General features: G+C 42.9%; 1 protein-coding gene across 7 annotated transcripts; it reads left to right on the forward strand.

The window, feature by feature from the left end:
* The first annotated feature begins 1,837 nt into the window (after positions 1–1,837).
* Positions 1,838–13,906, forward strand: LOC143272976 (pregnancy-specific glycoprotein 22-like). 7 transcript variants are annotated; one of them, XR_013050718.1, is made up of 6 exons: positions 1,839–2,108; positions 3,319–3,678; positions 4,240–4,593; positions 5,803–6,153; positions 7,193–7,521; positions 12,759–12,847. XR_013050718.1 is itself a non-coding variant. In XM_076570565.1 (6 exons), exons 1-5 carry the CDS (start codon positions 2,045–2,047, stop codon positions 7,462–7,464), a joined length of 1,401 nt encoding a protein of 466 aa, XP_076426680.1. In that variant the 5' UTR covers positions 1,839–2,044; the 3' UTR covers positions 7,465–7,493; positions 12,759–12,847. The 7 variants fall into 7 exon arrangements, 6 of the variants coding, with proteins under 6 accessions (XP_076426744.1, XP_076426680.1, XP_076426707.1 ...); XM_076570565.1 differs by having other exon boundaries at positions 7,193–7,493; XM_076570592.1 differs by having other exon boundaries at positions 7,193–7,498; positions 12,759–12,841.
* Positions 13,907–19,002: the final 5,096 nt, after the last annotated feature.

The following is a 19,002-nucleotide window of genomic DNA, read 5'->3' on the forward strand; positions in this document are numbered from 1 at the left end:
TCACTTTGAAATCTTCCTGTGGAGGAGGAGGACTTAGCACCTTGAAACAGTATGCTTGTTAGCATTAACTACCACCTTAATATAGTCCACCATTGCCTGAGGGAAAAGAGTCTCAACAGAGTCTTTATCAGGTCTGGCTGTGGACATGACTGTGAGGGATTGCCTTAGTTAGTGCAGGAGGGCCCATGCCATTGTGTTCAACACCATCCCTAGGCAGATGGTCCTTGGTTGTAAGAGATAGAAAGCTAAGCATGAGCCATGTAGTGAGCCAGTGAATGAGCCAGCAAGTAGCATGTTTTCTCCTTGATTTCCTTCAGTGCTACACTATGACACAGCCCCAGAAGGAAATGGACCCTTACTCTCCCCTAAGCTGATTTTGCCCAGTTCATTTTTTAAAAATTCTAATGAGAGAAAGAAACATAGATAAGTGTACCAGGAAGAGCAGATGATGCATCCATTTAAATCAATGTTCCCTGTACTCAAGAGCAGACTTGTGAAGGAACCTTGTGGTTTAAGAGAAGGAAGGATTTAGATACCAGTGATGGGCCAGGATATTCATGTGCAGCCTCTACATTAATATCCTCTCCTTTTATTCAAGATTAAGTTTCTCTGTCTAATAGCTCTATTTGTCCTGGAACTTGCTTAGTAGACTAGGCTGGCTTTGAATTCATAGAGATCTGCCTGCCTCTACCTCCCAAGAGCTGTGAGTACATACAAGGACCACCATGCCCAGCTGTGTCCTCTCTTTTTAGTCTGAAGAGAAATGTCCAAGGATTTTACTTTGACATTTTCTGACCACAATACTTCTCCTGAAGATGCGCATCCTCTGGATAACATTGCTTCCAACTTAAGTTCTGGGCTTCCTAGGACAAATCTGGAACCCTGCCTAGACCTATCCTACCCTAGTTGGTATTAGTAATTCTGGAGACTACAGTGAGCAGAATGACAGACCCTGAATCCCACCTGTGTTGAAGGTATCAGGGCAGATCACAGTTGACTTGTTGACCTTGCTTAACCCTAGACATGAGATTGCATTTCTCCCAGTGCTCTCCAAGAGGTGATATCAGGGCCCAATTCACTGTCAGAAAATTGCTTCCCTGAGCAAGGCATGAACTTGTATAGCAGACTTGTTTTCTTCCCAGTCCCTACTAACCCAGAGCTCCCACTAGCCTCTTCTCACACCTACTGGCTGCTTGCTCTTTCTGAAAACAGCTTTCCGCATGGAAAACATGAACAACCCCTTCTATCCTGGCATCTCTCATAGGGGAAGACAGAATTACCACCAAGGAATCACATAGGCAAAGGTGAAAGGTGACTCAGGAAGATCAGGGAGGACATAGACACACGGCTCAGCCAACACAAATTGCGGGAATGTAGACTTGAAACCCTTTATAATAAGATGGAGCCTTCAGTCCTTTCAAAGACAGTTGGTCACCTCTTCTCCTGAGGACTCCTCACAAAAGTGCTCCTGGACTGCTTCTAGTTCAGAACTTTGGCTGGTGACATTAGTGATAAAAGATTCATCTTCATCCCTAGTTATCATTCAGCTGATCTCTTTCTAGCCTTCAGAGACATCTCTGTCACTTTCCTCCTAGGATTAAAAAATACCATTTTCTGAAAGCATTGAGGACACAGAGCAGACTGTGGGTTCAGCTGGGTGTCTGTGTCACAAAGACACGTAGGCAGGATGGAGGCTCCATCTGGTGCTGACACACCCAAGGCAAGACACAACAAGTTTCAGCCCTGGGATGAGCCATTTTTTCTCTGAGGGCATGGGGATGCTTATCAGCCTTGTTGCTCAATATGTTTATTGGAGGAGAATCATAAAGGGAAGATGAGAGGGATGCGGGACAGCACTGAGAGTGGAAGTGATTGAGCAGTGCCTTGGACATAGATCCCACCACCAACAGTCCATTGGGTTCTGGGAAGTTCTGCAGTTGGAGAGGAAACGCATCTAAAAGGAAACAAGGACAGCAAAGCCTGAGCACCTTGCTAGAGCTGTATCTCTTCTCCTCAGAGGGAGGACAGCACAGTGAGAAGAAAGATGGAGGTGTCCTCTATGTTTCCCTGCAAGGGATGCACCCCCTGGCAAGGGCTCCTGTTCACAGGTAAGTGTATCCACTCTCTGACTGTGTGGGTGGAAAGAAAACAGGAGGCAGTCTAGAGTGTCCTAAAGAGGACAGGAGCCTGAGAGGAGACTCAGGTTTCTATTTGCAGTCACGGGGCAGAAGGTACAGTGAGGAACAGAGGCTCAGCAGCCTGAGATTCTCAGCAGTAGGAGGTGATGAGGAGAAGAGAAAAGCTTCAAACTCTTCGTGTCCATAGTCAGTACATTGGCTGCAATGTTCTGAAGATTGATGTCCCAAACTGTGACTGGGTGACTCCAAATAGAATTCAAGAAGGAATGGGTCTTTGAAATGGCTCATTGTGTGGAGACATGAAAACCTGATTTAACACTTAGCTCCCACAGGGCAGATGGAGAGAACAGACTCCTGTAGTCTCTTCTCTGCCCTCCACACAGGTGCTGTGGCATGCACCTGCACATGGGTGAAATGAGACCCCTCAGTCCACACAGGTGATGTGAAATACACCCACATATGTCTGAGACATTTCCCTCCACACAGTTTTGTGGCACACACTTTCACATGCACACATTGAGATACCTGCTTTGAGAAATATGCATATACATTATGTATATCAAAATTTGGGAACTATGTAGATAATCCCATTGGGAAACATTCCTTCCTTCCTTCCTTCCTCCCTCCCTCCCTCCCTCCCTTCCTTCCTTCCTTCCTTCCTCCCTCCCTCCCTCCCTCCCTCCCTCACTTACTTACTTACTTCATTCCTTCTTTTTTCCCTTCCTTCCTTCCTTCCTTCCTTCCTCCCTCCCTTCCTTCCTTCTTTCTTTCCATCTCTTTTCCTTTATCCTTTCTTGTTTGAATCTTTTCTGGAAACTTAACTGGACTAATACCTGTCTTCACAATGTCCTTGTTCTAGCAGACCTGATGTCAGCTCATCTGCAAGATGAAGTCATGGGTTGACTGGAATCACAATGGGAAGAGAGAAAAATAACAGAAAGTGAGGACTCTCCAGGGCAGGAGTTCAGAGAGGCATTGCTACTCACCCCAGTGAGGGGCATATAGGCAGATACCTGAGCAGAGGATTCCAAGAGAGTTAATAACACAGTCAGAGGTTCTGAAGGAATGGACGTCATGTTGCTCATGTCTACCAAGTGTAGTCACACCACTATCCACATACCTAAGCAGAGTGATGATCATATCCACTCAATATTGATGCTTTCTCTCTGTTCCCTACTAGCCTCCATTTTAACCTGCTGGCACCTTTCCACCACTGATCATTTTGGTGTGGAAGTTGTCCCACCCTATGTGGCCAATGGAGACAGCGTCCTTTTCCTTGTCCGCAATCTGCCAAAGAATCTTCTATCCTTTGCCTGGATCAAAGGGGGAACGAGCATGAATGATGCAATCATAGTATATATACCAAACAATAACTTAAGTGTGCCAGGGCGTTTTCACAGTGGTAGAGAGACAGTGTATGGAAATGGATCCCTGCTCATCCAAAATGTCAACCAGAATGACACAGGAGTCTATTCTCTACGAGCTTTTAATAGACGCACAGATACTGTGTCACAAATAGGCACATACCTCTACGTGAACAGTAAGTAATTCTTTGTGAATTCTGGGCTCTGGGTGGCGTTCATTCCATTTGGACACACACAGTAGAGTGTCCTGTGCCTTCCTCCCCTCTGCATTGCATCCCTATGATGGGTTGTATTATTCAGTGTAGGACACACATGGTGTAGAATAATGACAATAGATCACAGTCCTTTATTTGACTTCACTTTACAGACAAGTTAATGGATGGTGGGTAACTCAGCCCAGGATAACAGCCTCTGTATAGAGTCTTGGGGTTCTCATAGGAATGTGTCCTTAAGAAAGACCCTGATGGAATCAACTTTGGGCATGGTAGAAAAAAATTTGAGGTCCTCACAGAGATATGAGAACAAAGATGCCTTGGTTTCAGAACTCTGTTCCAGGCTCAGCTCCAGGTAGCTGAGAAGCATTTCACAAAGGTTGCATTTTGACCTCCTGATGGCAGGATGCTTTTTAGTAGTCCAAGTCCTGCACCTTTGGAACCAGCAAATGCACTGTCATGGGAGACCCATGTCAGTCAAATACTAAGGTCCCAATTTAGATCAATCTCTCTCTTCCCTTCTAGATATTCTTTGGACCTGTGGACGCCTTACCCCCTCTCCCAGACCCACTGTTGAGTCAGTGCCACCCAGTGTTCCTCATGGGGGGAATGTTTTTCTACGTGTTCGCAATCTGCCGGAGAATATGGTAGGCTTTATCTGGTACAAATGGATGAATACATTCACGAGAGTTGAGGTTGGCCGATATATGGTAGATAAAAAAACAACTCAGCTGGGCCCTGCATACACTGGCAGAGAGACATGGTATAGCGATGGAACCCTGCTGCTTCGCAGTGTCACTCAGGAAGAGTTGTACCTTATACAAATTCAGAGAAAATTTCTGGAAACAGAAGAAATACTTGTGAAAGTCCAGGTGGATGGTAAGTGATTCTCTGTGATTGTCCAGTGCTGGGTAGGGCTAGGACACATGGGACTGTCATGCTTAGCCTGTGTCTCCCTCCCCTCTACACTGTGTCCCCATGAGGAGGTTTGAGAAGTTAGCACAGGACAAATGTCCATAGATCATTTTCCATCTTCTGATTCTACCTGCATCAGGGAAGACCTTGATGGAAAGTAACTCAGCCTAAGATGTCAGAGTCAGCCCAGGCTCTTAGAGCGCTAGACCAGGGAGGCATGAATCCTGTCATTTTTCCAAAGCTGGAATAAAGTGATCCAGGGGAGCATTTTTCTAATGCTTTCCTCTTACAAAGCTGGTAGGGAACAATGTTTTTAGGACATCCATGTCAAACTGGGGGTATTTATTAACTCCAAATTGAGAGTGTCATAAATAAAATCCAGGAACTGGTCTAGAGGCCACTGAAGAGTCCTTCCTATTTATTTGCTCTCTATACTTGCGCAATCAGCTCTTATATCATCTAGGATTCTTATCCCAGGGCATGAACTGCCTACATTGCTTTGGATTCTTTTGCATCAATCCTGAGTTAAAAAAATATTTACTGTAGTTTTGCCCATAGGCCAATCTGGTGGCATTTTCAACTAAGGCCATGTTTTGCAGAATGACTGTAGCCTGTGTCAAGTTGTCATAAAACCAGACAGCTTAGTACCCAGGCCTTTTAAAGCCCTGAGCCTGCCTTGAAAATGAGACTGCTCACATCCCGCACACAGCCTCAAACCTAAGGGATACTTGACAGAGCAGCAAGTGCATCTATTAGGTGGGATCAGGAGTTGAGTGTTGCCTCAAAAGAAACTGAAGAATAAACTAAAACATGAAAGTTCCAGGCCTTTTGAGTTCAGGGGAGGCATCATCTCAAACCCCAGTGTGCATGAATGTGTTCAGTGTCTGACTGAGGGCAGTGAGGGAACAGCCATGTAGATAACAAAGGGGACAGTACCAAGCAAGGGAGATGACACTTTCAGGGTCACTGTTTGAAAGTCATGTTTCTGCCCTTCATTAAGTGGGCTACACACACACACACACACACACACACACACACACACACACACACACACCGACATAGACCTGCAAATCTAGGCTGAGTGACAAATCCATCTGCTCAGGATGTTTTTACTATCTTTTCACCAAGCACAATGATCCCAGTGTGATGGCTTTCTTCTCTTTTCCCTCCCAGCTTCTCTTTCTGTGTTCTGTAATCCTCTCACTGCCTCCCCACTCATAATCCAACCAGTGCCTCGGTATCCTGCTGAAGGGGAAAGCGTTCTTTTCGAAGTTCATAATCTTCCAGAATATGTGAAAGCCTTTTACTGGTATATCGACCTGGATCCTAGAATTGTACAATACTACAGAAGCAGGAATTCTGTTTCTTGGTCTCCTACATACAGAAAAAGAGGATGGATGTTGTACAATAATGGATCCCTGTTGCTCCGGGGTGTCACTGTGAAAGATAATGGAAAGTACACACTAGGGTTTTCAACAAAAGGTTCTGAATTTAAAAAAGCAGAGGTGGAACTTCATGTAAAGAGTAAGTGACTCTCTTTGGTCTCCAACTACTGGATGTGGCTTATCCAACTTCATACAGTAAACTGTCAAGATTGGCCTGTGCCTGCTATCTCCCCCACTGCATTGTGTGCTTGCACTGGGGTACAGGCCACTACTGCAGGACACACATTGGGTAGACAAATTGTAATAGATCACAACCCCTCACCTCTCATTTCCTGCAGAACAGAGGATCTGTACTGGGTAAAATCAGCACTAGGATAGCAGCTGCAGCCTAAACACGTAGTGCTCTCACCAGCACACGTCCCCATAAAGAATCTGTGCATGTCAGGCAGTCCCTGGCTGAGGAAGCCAAAGGGATTCTCACAGAGAGAAACAGGAAACCCTGACTCCAAAACTTTGCCCATAGCTGGACACAAGGTGACACTGGGGAGCTTTTTATATGTTTGTTTATATTTCTTGTGAGAGTTGACAGGGAGTAAAGCTTACTGACACTCCAGTCATGGGACTATCCCATAGAGTGTAGAACCAGCTGTGTACTGCCATGACAGCTGCAGTTAGGTAGGTCACCTGAGCTTCTCCTTCTCCTGAGACTCAGTGGACAGGTGTCTGGGCCATTAGCCTATTGTTCTGATGGGCTTATGAGACTTCACAGGAAGGTCAAGGCACTGAGGGAAGAATCAGAGGAGGCAGATACTCCAGATTCTGCCTTCTCCTCAGGGGTCCAGCCTTGGACATTCTCTTCTGCAGGTTAATAGTAGCAGATGCTGCTGATATGAGCAGCTCCCCATCCCATGGTCAGACCATTGCTCATAACTAAGCTTATTTAAGTACATAGCAATGATCATGCTCTGTGTGTGCTATTATAGGGAAACTAAGATGCAGAAAACAGTGCCTGAATCAGGGTCACACATTCCTTAGGCAGCAGATCTACAACACAAGATCTGTCTAGAGTAATGACTCCTAATTCTCCCCTTGGAAGCTTTATAAAGTCTGAACTAAAGTCAGCCTGGTTGAGCTCCCTGGACTCCTGTCATTAAGTACCCTCCACTCTTTCTTCACAGAGTCTGTGACACAGCCCTTTGTACGAATCACTGACACTGTAATCGCAGGGCAGAGATCTGTGACCTTCTCCTGCATTTCACGTGACACTGATATCTCTATCCGTTGGATCTTCAATAACCAGAATTTGAAGCTCACGGAGAGTATGACTCTGTCCCCGACAAAGTGTGGACTCAGAATAGATTCTGCCACAAGAGAGAATGCTGGAGAATATAAGTGTCAGGTTTCCAACCGATTCAGTTCGAAGACCAGCCCCCCAGTCTTCTGGCCATGATGAGTAGTGTCCTGTCCTCTCATCTTATGGTAGAGTTAGTAATTTCTTATCAATGGGGTACGTAATGGAGAAAAGTTATGTGCTGAAACTGATCAATGTCTAATCAGGTACAGCCAGCATGGTGACTCATGCTTACAACCTTGGGATACACCTGTGTACAAAGATGGCCAAGATTTAAAGTGAGGTTGTCTTAAAAGGAAAATAAAGACATCAATATGGTAAACAAAAATTCAAAGTTCTTAGGTTGTGGTTCAAGTATATAGTGATCCTTCAGAATTCCTGAGAACTAATTTCAGGATCCCTCAAAGTTTTGGATGCTCTGAGTCTTCTATGAAAATAGTGCACTGTTTGCTTAGAGAAAAACATCCTCTCATAGGCTCAAATACATTCCCTGTTTAACTGATTCACCTAGGCCCAATGCTGCCTGAGCACCAGCCATCTTTGTGAAGTGAGGAAGAATGACAGGAGAAGGGTCTGCCCTGTTTCAGTGGACATAGCTGGTTTCTAAAAAGCTTTGATCCACATTTTGTTTAATGCACAGGTGTAAAATCCTTCTTGTAAGGGCAGATCATACTGTTTTTATCCTGGGAGTGGCATTCACAGTGGGAGCTTGTGCACGAGTGTTTTTCCTGATGATATGTGTTTCTTTCCTTTTTTATTTTCCTCTCATATATTACATCCTGACCACAGTTTCCCCTCCCCCACTCCTCCCTAAATCCCACTTCCTCTGTCCCTGAGATCAATTCCTCTTCTGTTTTCCTTCAAATAATGATCAGGCCTACAGGGATATCTATAGAACGTGGCATGGCAATTTATATTAGAGTTGACACAATCCCTCATATCAGAGCTGTGAAAGGAATGGTCCAAATGGCAGGCAAAAAAGTCAGAGATGTCACTCACTACCACTATACCCATCTATATTACCATAACGTACATGCAGAGGCCCAAGGAAAAGCCCACACAGGGTCTGTGATTATCTCTTCAGTCATTTGCTCCTCTCTAAGCCCTGCTTAATTATTTCTGTCTTTGATGTTTTCATTGTGTCCCTGTTCCCTCTGGTAACTACAATCCACCATTCCCCTATTCTCTAAGGTTCTTGTGATGCAGCCAAGTGTTTGGTGGTGTGTCTCTGCATCTGTTCCCATCAGTTGCTGGATGATGCCTCTTGGATGACTCTTAGGCTGGACACTGATCTACTAGTATAACAGAATATTATTAGTAATCATTTCATTGAAATGTTTTTCTAGTCATGTTTGAGTCTATTCTGAATTTTTGGACTGTCCAGCCTCTGATTCTTGGCCATCCAGTCAGAGTCAGATCTGGTCTCCCTCTCAAGGCATTGGAATTAATTTGGGCCAATCATTGGTTGCCCACTCCCACATATTCTTTTCCACTATTACACCAGTACATATTTCATGAAGGACAGATTGTAGATCAAATGTTTTCTGTCTGGATTGGTGTCCCAATACCACTGCTAAAAGTGGTTATAGAAGATAGCTAGTTCAGGCTTCTATCCCTCACTCCCAGGAGTCTTTACTAGGGTCAATCTTGTAGGTTCAAGGGATTTTACACTCTGGTAGGTTTCCACATTGCTCACAAAATGTCCCTCTAGTCCAGTCATTACTGCACGTCCTCTCTCCTCCTATCTCACCTTCCCCCAACTGTTTCCTCCTCTTCTCATGCCCACATAACCCTCATCCATCTACAATATCTTTTCTATTTCTTTTTTTTTCCCAGAGAGATACATGGGTCCCACTTGAGTCTTCCTTGTTACTCAGCTTCTCTATGCATGTGACAAAACAGGACATCTAATTGTTTGTGGAGATATTAGTTTACTGAAGTAGAGCTCAGGTGGGTGTGTTCATTCACCAGTTCCAGAAACATATGTAGAATCTTTATGATTTTACAAAAATAAGTTCATATCATCTGGAGATCTACTTTACAGCCAATTAACTGGCCACATTTGATTTATTTGTGTTGCCTAATTGCTCTCTCTAGGACTTTTAGGAGAATGCTGAAGAAAAGTGGCCCCCACAGCATTTTTGTGTTGACCCTCTTATTCAAGGGAAAGTGGTCAGTGTCCCCACTGAGTACTGAGTTGGCTGTGGTGTTCCACATGCGCCCCTGCTTCTTGGGCCTAACCTCTACCCCTGTCATTTTCATCATTACCAATTCTTCAAATTTGTCAAAGGTCTTTATTGATTCAGCTTTATGACTTAGAAATGGAATCAGTTTTGTGTTTCTCCATGCTTCCACCTCTGTAGATGCTGAATCTCTGGACATATGTCTGTTTCATGTAAGTCAGTCTACAGTTACCCCCATCAATATTGGGTAATCAGGAAAAGTTTAGTAATATGAAAAATGGACAGCGATGCCTCAAATTTTATTTCTAGTGTTAATGTTAGTCTTTTAAAAACAAAGTTAATCTGATAAAATGTTGTCAATGCCATTAATCACTTTGAAGAATGACCTTTTTGTAAGGTGTCCCACCATAAGCACTGGCCTCCAGAAAGCCCCCTCACACAGCAGGGACAGATCCTAATCCCACTACCAGGGGCCCCTTAAGCAGTTCAAGCTAAGCAACTCTCTCACCTATGCAGAGGGCCTAGTCCAGTCCCATGGAGGCTCAAGAGGTATTGGCCCACAGTTCATGAGTTACCACTAATTTGGTTTGGTTGTCTCTGTACATTTCCCCATTGTGATCTTGACTCCCCTTGCTCATATAATCCTTTCTCTCTCTCTTCAAATGGACTCCCAGAGCTCTGGCTGATGCTTGGCTGTGGATCTCTGTGTCTGCTGCCATCAGTTACTGGTTGGAGGCTAGGTGATGAAAAGTAGGGTATTCACCCATCTTGATAACCTGAGCAGGGCAGTTTAGGCACCATCTGCACTATTTATAGTAGTCTAAGGCGGGGTCATGCTTGTAGATTCCTGGGAAATTCTCTAGCACTCTGTTTCCTTGATGTATACCTCTATCATTGAATCTTTCCTTGCTCTCTTATCTGTCCCTGTTCCAGCTCAATCATCCCATCCCCTTATGTTCTCTTCCTCCATTACCTACTCTCCATTGCCTCACCAACTCCAGTTTACTCATAGAGAGCCCAGTGCCTGTGGTGGAACACCATCCACAGTCTTGAGTCAAGGGGAGGGCCTTGGAACTGCCTCATCTGAATGTACCAGGCTCTGCTGAGTCCACATTAGATTCCTTGCCTTGGAGAAGGTAGAAATAGGGGTAGTTGGGGGGAAGGTTGGGGCGAGGCAGGAGGAGGGAGGAGAAGGGTACCTGTGTGGAGTATGTAAAATGAACAGAAAATTTCTTAATAATTAAAAAGAATGAACTTTCTCCCTTTTATTGACTATACTCTTTTTTCACACAATGTATACTGTTTATAGTTCCCACTCTCTCAACACATCCCAGTTCCTCTCCATATCCCCTACTATGGAGGCTCCACTACTTTTCTTTTTCTCCTTAGAGAAGATTATGCCTCAAGAGATAATAACAAAATATGAAAAAAAAATTATTAAGTTGAGGCAAAAACTAACATATTGTTGTTGGACCCTGCTACCCAACAGGAGCAAAAGAGTCCCAAGAACAGACATAATAGTCTTATAAAATACTAAGGTAATAGCTATAATACACATGCAGAGAACTTGCTTCTGATTCGTGTAGCCCTGGGCATGCTGATTTGGTCTCTATCACTTCATTTGTGCCTTGATTAGTTAATTAGTAGTGCCTTGTCCTCCTGGGGTGCTCCATGTTCTCTGGCTCTTATTCTGGTTCTGCCTCCTCTTCTGAGGGATTCCTGGAGCTCTAAGGATATAGATTTATTTGATGGAGACATTCTAATTTAGACTGTCCACATTGTAAGTGTTACAGCTCTGGATGGAAATGTATCCCAGCCATTAGAAGGCAGGCAATACCTGTAAGTGTTACAGATCTGAAGGGGAAGTTATCCGGCCACTTGAATCAAAGTAATACCTGTAAGTGTTACAGCTGTGAAGGGGAATGTATGTTGGCTGTTGGAAGCCAGGTGATACCTGCAGTTCTGAACGGAAATGTCTCCTGGCTGTCAGAAACCAGATAATACCTACAGCTTGGAAGGGTAAGGTATCCTGGTAGGAAGCCAGGCAATACCTGCAGCTCTGTTCCAGTGGGGCACAGTATCCCTGCAGGAATGTTGCAGTTCTACTCATCTCCAGCAGAGCCTTTACAAGCCTGCTCTGCTTTGCTCTACACTGCTAGGGGAGTTTCCCTGTAGAGATGTAGCAATTCTGTTCCTGTTCCACCAAGAGCCATTACACTTCTGCTCTGCTTTGCTAAGGGAGCCCCCCTGCAGAAATGTAGCAGTTCTGCTCCTGCTCAGGCTAAAGCTGTTACTTCTCTGCCCAGCTCCACTCAGATGAAAGAAGGTTTTCACCCTAACTTCATTCAAGAGATTTATTGGTAGGGAGGAATCCAGGAGTGTAGCTGTCTCTGCTATGGTGGGAAAAGGCAGCTTCACTCTGAATAGGTACAGTTTTTTAGGGGCAGCATTTTTTTTCAGGGTGAAGATTTTCAGGGTAGGAGTTGATTGGATTGGAATCCTTGAGCTTGGATAACCTTAGAAACTGAGTGGAATTTTTGCTCAGAGATTGGTCAGGTTTTTGTGCTCCAGGATGGTGTGGTTTTTATGCTCTGGAATTAGTTGGTTTTCATACTGAGTTGGTCAGTGTCAGGGTGTATTTCTTTGACTCTTTTTTCTTTCACTGGCCTGTTATAACTTTTTGGCTCAGGTTTCAGCATCAGAGTGTGTTCTTTGGCTGACCTTTCCCCCTAAACACATGGTATCTGTTGTGGGTGTCTACATCTATTCTCTTCCCATCTGCTGCCAAAGGAAGCTTCTCTGATGATGACTGGATGAGGAAATGATAGACAAATACAGCAGAATCTAGCTGGATCTGAGGAAGAAATCTCTTCTCTGAGGAGTACACCTTATAGTACTTCCTTTTACCCTACACACATGGTGTTTGTTGTGGGTGTCTGCATCTGTTCTCTTCCCATCTGCTGCCAAAGGAAGCCTCTGATGTTGACTGGATAAGGAAATGCTCCATGAATACAGCAGAATCTAGCTGTATCTGATGCAGAACCCTCCTCTCTGGGGACTAGACCTTATTGTACTTAAAGATTCCATGCAAGGTGATAACAGAAGAAAACAATTAATTGTCCTACCCAGTTGAGCTCCCTACAAATGGTAAGAATGGCCAGCATGGAAAGATATTCCTAAATGTGTGAGAGTGTCTGTTTTCTCTTGCAGGTAACCAGAGGCTGTCTAAATGGACTCCAGAATGCACAAAAGAAGAGAAATCACAGCTGGTATTGGAATGCAATCAGCTGTACATGGATACTAATTTTATGCATCCTAGTGGAGAACCTATAATGGCCACTTTCCTAAACCAGTTTAATTCCTAGGTTCATGCTAAATACACATCCTTATTTCCACAGACAAATGTACAAATGTCACTCTAGCCCATTGAAGGGTGTTTTTTGTTTTGTTTTGTTGTTTGCATAGAGGTCACCAAAGAAATCCAAATTGAATTCAAATGCAGTGAACAATGCTTGGTGGTTGTACCCTAATAAAATTTATTTGAAGATCAGAGAACAGAACAAGCCACTAGATTAAATATAAATGCCAGGCAGTGGTAGCACACACCTTTAATCCTTGTGCTCAGGAGGCAGAGATTCACCTGGATCTTTGTGAGTTCAAAGCCGCCCTGAACTACACGAGGTTGACTCAGTCTAGGAGAGAAAACTGAGCCAGGCAGTGATAGCACACACCTTTAATCCCAGTGCTGGGAAGCACACTCACCATTAATCCCAGGAAGTGATGGCTGGGCTGTGCGGAGTAAGGTATATAAAGTGTGAGGAGACAGGAACTAAAGGCTTTTTTTGACAGAAGTGTCCCTTTCAGCTAAAGGCTCTTTTTGGCTGAAGCCTTTTTGGCTGAGGAAGCTCATTCGGCTAGAGGTCTATTGGTGAGGCTCTTTCAAGCTGAGTAGTTGGTGATGTAAGAGGTGGTGGCTGGGAATTGTTTGCTTCTTTGATCTCTGGGTAATTATTATTAGGCCACCAAATATATCACCACAGGTGGTATGTAAGGAATGTTCCCTGAGACTCATGCATTGGATGCTTGGCCCTTAGGGAGTTGCACTTCTAGGAGGTGTGGCCTTGTTTGGGTATTTGTCTACTCGTTGGAGGAAGTTTGTCATTGTGGGGGCAGGTTTTGAAGCTTCACATAGTCATGTCACTTTGTGTGCAGTCTCCTTCTGCTGCATGAGGATCAAGATGTGGAAATCTCAGCTCCTTCTCCAGTTCCAAGCCTGCCTGTATATGTTTTTGTTAAGAAATAATGTACTAAAACTCTGAAAATGTAAGCCAGCCCTGATTAAATGTTTTCCTTAGTAAGAGTTGCCATGGCCTCCATGTCTCTTCACAGCAAAAAACCCTAACTAAGAGACACAATATGGGGTTTCCAGTCCAACCTGATCTATCTATAACACAACCCCCTCATTTGATGTTCAAGGGCACACCTCAGAAAAGGATTGGAAATACTGAAAGAGGCAGAATGCAAGGATGTCTACTGTGACATTGTGTCTTCTATATATTGTGGGGAAGGTACACAGAAGAAAATTCAATGATATGGCTGCATAAATAGACCTGAAAAATGACAACGCCAATTGACATAGCAGGATACATGGGAAAATCTCAAGAGATTCCACTCCTACTTAAAGAGTTCCAGATAATTAATGAGTTTGGAGAGAGGGAGAGTCAGTGTTCTCCAGAGATTCAGATAAGTGATCTAATCCCACATGGTCAACCACAATCACATATGCACATGGATATCACTAAATGGACCTAACAGATTGCATTTATATACTTATTGATTTATACACAAATATATGTAGTAATAATCATAATTAAAGAAATATCCATGAAGTTGAGAAGGAGTCAAATCCTAGGAGGAGGTAGGGTGGGAGACAGTTGGGTGGAAAGTATGTAATGTAAATAAAATATTCATGTGGAAAAATTCTAAAAGAAGTACTTTTAAAATCTTTAAATTAAGAATGAAAATAAGAGAGCATTAGAGAGAGAGAGAGAATGAGAAATAGCTACCCTGTGAGTGATCATGGAGGGAAGTTGAGGAGCCTCTTCTGAACACCCTCTATTGATCCCCAGAACCAAGGACATGTCTGATCTTTTATAACCTTTTAGCAGTGATGGGGAATTTCATACCATGTGACATAGTTCAGTGTAGTGTAAGTGACAAGGAGCATGGAGGAGCCAGGTGTTGTAAACTGAGAGTAGTCAGGTCACAGCACAGACAGCTGCTACACCCTGTCCTAGAGTGGGCTGCAGGAGATGTGGCCTAATTAAGATTGTGGGAATCTGGCCTAACACTGCAGCCCTGTGTCCTCACACAAAGGTGAGGTGACCGTGAGTTGATGGTGGGTCAGAGAAGGGGAACTCAGAAAATAGTTGTAATTTCTTAAGATAAGAGCTTGAGAGGGGCCTCAGAGTTTGTGCTTGCAGAGTACAGAGAGAGGACAGAGGGAGACAGCAGGAAGCTCTTGTTGATAAGGAAATGTTAAAAAGATTGGGAAATGCCAGAATGTTCCCTACTCCAAGTTAATCACAATTGGCCATTATGTTTTGAAGACTACTGCTCTCAACTGTGATAGGATGATCCTCTAAGTGATAGCACAACCAGGGTGGGCCAAAGAGATGACTCAGTGGGTAAGGCACTTGCTGCTAAGGCTGACATGCTGAGACAATCCCCAGATCCTACATTGTAGAGGGATAGACACGACTCCCTCATGTCTTATAACGTTCATACTTTTGCAGTAGAATTTTCCCATTTACAGACCAAGAAAATGAAAAAGGAGGCCTGGGGAGATGGCTCAGTGGTTAAGTGCACTTGTTGCTCTTCCAGTGAACCTGAGTTCAGTTTCTAGGATTTATGTTAGGTGGATTCACAACCAACCTTCTGTGACTCCAGCTCTAGGGGATTCCACAAAATCCCCTGGCCTCAGAATGCTCTTCCACAGTATGTACATAAGCATATGCATATATGAAAGTAAAATAAATTTTATAATAATAAAATAAGAAAGATATGGCCTAGGGACTCTCGCGGTAGCAAATAGATAAGGGAGGTGCACCCACAAAGTGCTCTTAATTGTGAGCACATCTGAAAGCAGACAGGTTGAACAATTCAGAAACCTGAGAATATTATTCCATACTCTGTGAATGACTTCTTCAGGAGCACTAATTGAAATGAGGTCATGTCACATTGCTTTGCTCCACCATATTCTGTAGAACCACCCAGACCCTCACTGTAGCTAAGGGATGATCACACCTGCTTAGGAAATAGGCCTAGCAATCCAGGAAATGCAAAGAGACCAAGATTCCTCTCGCTTCCCCCTAGTCTTAGGATTAATTTATTTTTCAAAGAATATTACATGGTTTGTTAAAGTCCATCAATGTTATGCCTGCATGTGTGTCTGTGTACCACCTGCATGTAATGCATGCAGAGTCCAGTAGAGGCATTGGCTTCCCCAGAATTGGAGTTTTATTGATTTAATAATTTCCTGGTATCTATTCTTCCTGGGAGACTTAGCTTCTTCTTGTTCTAGATATTTCGGGTGTGCTGTTATGTCACTACTGTGAGATTTCTCCAACTTCTTTATGTGGACATTTAGTGCTATGAATTTCCCTCTTACCACTGCTTTCATAGTGTCACATAATTTTGGGTATGTCATGTCTTCATTTTAATTGATCTCTCAGAAGTCTTTATTTCTTTCTTTATTTCTTCCTGAACCCATTGGTGATTCAGTTGAGCATTATTCAGTTTCCATGAGATTGTAGGTTTTCTGTAGTTTTTGTTGTTGTTGAAATCTAACTTTAAACCATGGTGGTCTGATAGAACACGGGAGGTTATTCCAATTGTTCTGTATCTGTTGAGATTTGTTTTGTGGCCAAGTATTTGGTTGATTTTAGAGAAGGTTCCATGGGACGCTGAGAATAAGGTATATTCTTTTTGTTAGGATGAAATGTTCTGTAGATATCTATTAGGTCCATTTGGGTCATGATATCAGTTAAGTCCTTTATTTCTCTGTTAAGTTTTGATTTGGGAGATCTGTCCAGTGGTGAAAGTGGGGTGTTGAGATCTCCCACTATTAATGTGTGGAGTTTTATATGTGGTTTAAGCTTTAGTAATGTTTCTTTTACATATGTGGGTGCCCTTGTATTTGGGGCTTATATGTTCAGAATTGAAACTTCATCTTGGTCGATCTTTCCTGTGATGAGTATGTAATGCCCTTCTTGATCTCTTTTGATTGATTTTATTTTGAATTCTGTTTTCCTGGATATCAGGATAGCTACACCTGCTTGTTTCTTAAGACCATTTGATTGGAAAGTCTTTTCCCAGCCTTTTATTCTTAGGTAGTGTCTATCTTTGAATTTGAGATGTGTTTCTTGTATTCAGCAGAAAGATGGGTGCTGCTTTCCTATCCATTCTGTAAGCCTATGTCTATTAATAGGTGAATTAAGTCCATTGATATGAAGGGATATTAATGACCAGTGATTATTCATCCCTGTTATTTTTTGATGGTAGTGTGTGTGTAAGTCTCTTCTTTGGGGTTTACTACTTTGGCTTTATCTATTGCCTGTGTTTTTCAGGGTGTATCTGTCTTCCTTAGGTTGGAATTTTCATCTAGTGTTTTCTGTGGGACTAGGTTTGTGGATAAGTATTGTGTAAATCTGGCTTTGTCTAGGAATGTCTTGTTCATTCCATCCATGATGATTGAAATTTTTCTGGGTATATTAATCTGGGCTGGCTTCCATGGTCTCTTAGTGTCTGCATTACATCTGTTCAGGTCCTTCTGGCTTTCAAAGTCTCCATTGATAAATCGGGTGTTAGTTTGATGGGTTTGCCTTTATAAGTCACTTGGCCTTTTTCCTTTGCTGCTCTTAATATTCTTTATTCCATACATTTGTTTGTTTAATTATTATGTGGCAAGGGGACTTTTTGGGGGGGTCTATTTGGTGTTCTATAGGCTTCTTGTATCTTCATAGGCATGTCCTTCTTTAAGTTGGGAAGGTTTTCTTCTATAATCTTGTTGAATATATTTTCTGTGCCGTTGAGTGGGTATTCTTCTCCTTCTATCCCTATAATTTGTAGGTTTGGTCATTTCGTGTCCCACATTTCATTGACATCTTGGTTCATGACTTTGTTGGCTTTACTGTTTTCTTTGACTGATGGATCTATTTCTTCTACTGTATCTTTAACGCCAGATATCCTCTCTTCCATCTCTTACATTCTGTTGGTTATACTTGCATCTGAAGTTCCCGATCGTTTACTCAGATTTTCTATTTCCAGCATTCCCTCTGTTTGTGTCTTCTTCATTTTTTCTATTTTCCTTTTCAGGTCTTGGACTCTTTCCTTCATTCATTTCATTGCTTTTTCATGATTTTCTTTCAAAGAGGATAGATTTTTTTTCCTGAGTTTGTGTTCATAGCCCCAAAGCTAGAAAATTAAAGACCTAGTTTCTCTGTTTTGTAGCTTAACATATTCTAAGTTGTCTTAATGCCATTTTCCTTCATTCCTATTCTACTTTACTCTCTCTCTCTATATATATATATAATTTCCTACTTTCCTATTTTTCATAGATAGAAATTAAAAGAGAGACAAAAAGAGATTTTTTTTTGTTTTTTTCGAGACAGAGTATCTCTGTGTAGCTATGCACCTTTCCTGGAACTCACTTGGTAGTCCAGGCTGGCCTCAAACTCACAGAGATGCACCTGGCTCTGCCTCCTGGGTGCTGGGGTTAAAGGCATGTGCCACCTCTGCCCAGCTGAAAGAGAAATCTTGATGGAGAAGTTTCTGTGCTACAGCCTTATACTCAGACATCTTTCCAGTCTGTTTTTTTCTTTTTTCTCTCAAGGATAAAATCCTGCCACATTTAACTTTTTTTTTTTTTTTACTACAAAACTCGACTGATGCCTCTTCTGTAACTGGCAGGACCTCACTCTTACTCTCATCAAGTACACACACACTCTATCTATCTATCTATCTATCTATCTATCTATCTATCTATCTATTCCTTTTTGTATTTATTCCTGTTCACTGTTACAATCTGTGGAGGGGGGCATCCTTCACCTCCACATTTCCTCAGAGTACTCTTGAGTAGGAGCCATAGCAAATATTAGTTAGAAGGATAGAGGAGAGAAAGATAGAAAATACAGAATATCCTCCAGAGGGCCTGGATCCTAATCTATTGGGCTTTAAATGTCTCTGCCCTAGGGTATTTAAAGAAATGCCAAGGGGTGGAGCAAAAGACCATCCCCCAGCACAGCCAAGTGCAGACCATCTCACACACTTATAATCAGTCCCACGGTACAATCATTCTCTTTATGCAAACCTGATGGGTAACGCCTAAATGGTCCCTAACACCATTCAAACAAAGAACTGATAAAGAAAATGTGGTACATTTATTAAATGGAGT

The sequence above is a fragment of the Peromyscus maniculatus genome, chromosome 1 (genome assembly GCF_049852395.1).
Source record: "Peromyscus maniculatus bairdii isolate BWxNUB_F1_BW_parent chromosome 1, HU_Pman_BW_mat_3.1, whole genome shotgun sequence".
Taxonomy (NCBI): Eukaryota; Metazoa; Chordata; class Mammalia; order Rodentia; family Cricetidae; genus Peromyscus; species Peromyscus maniculatus.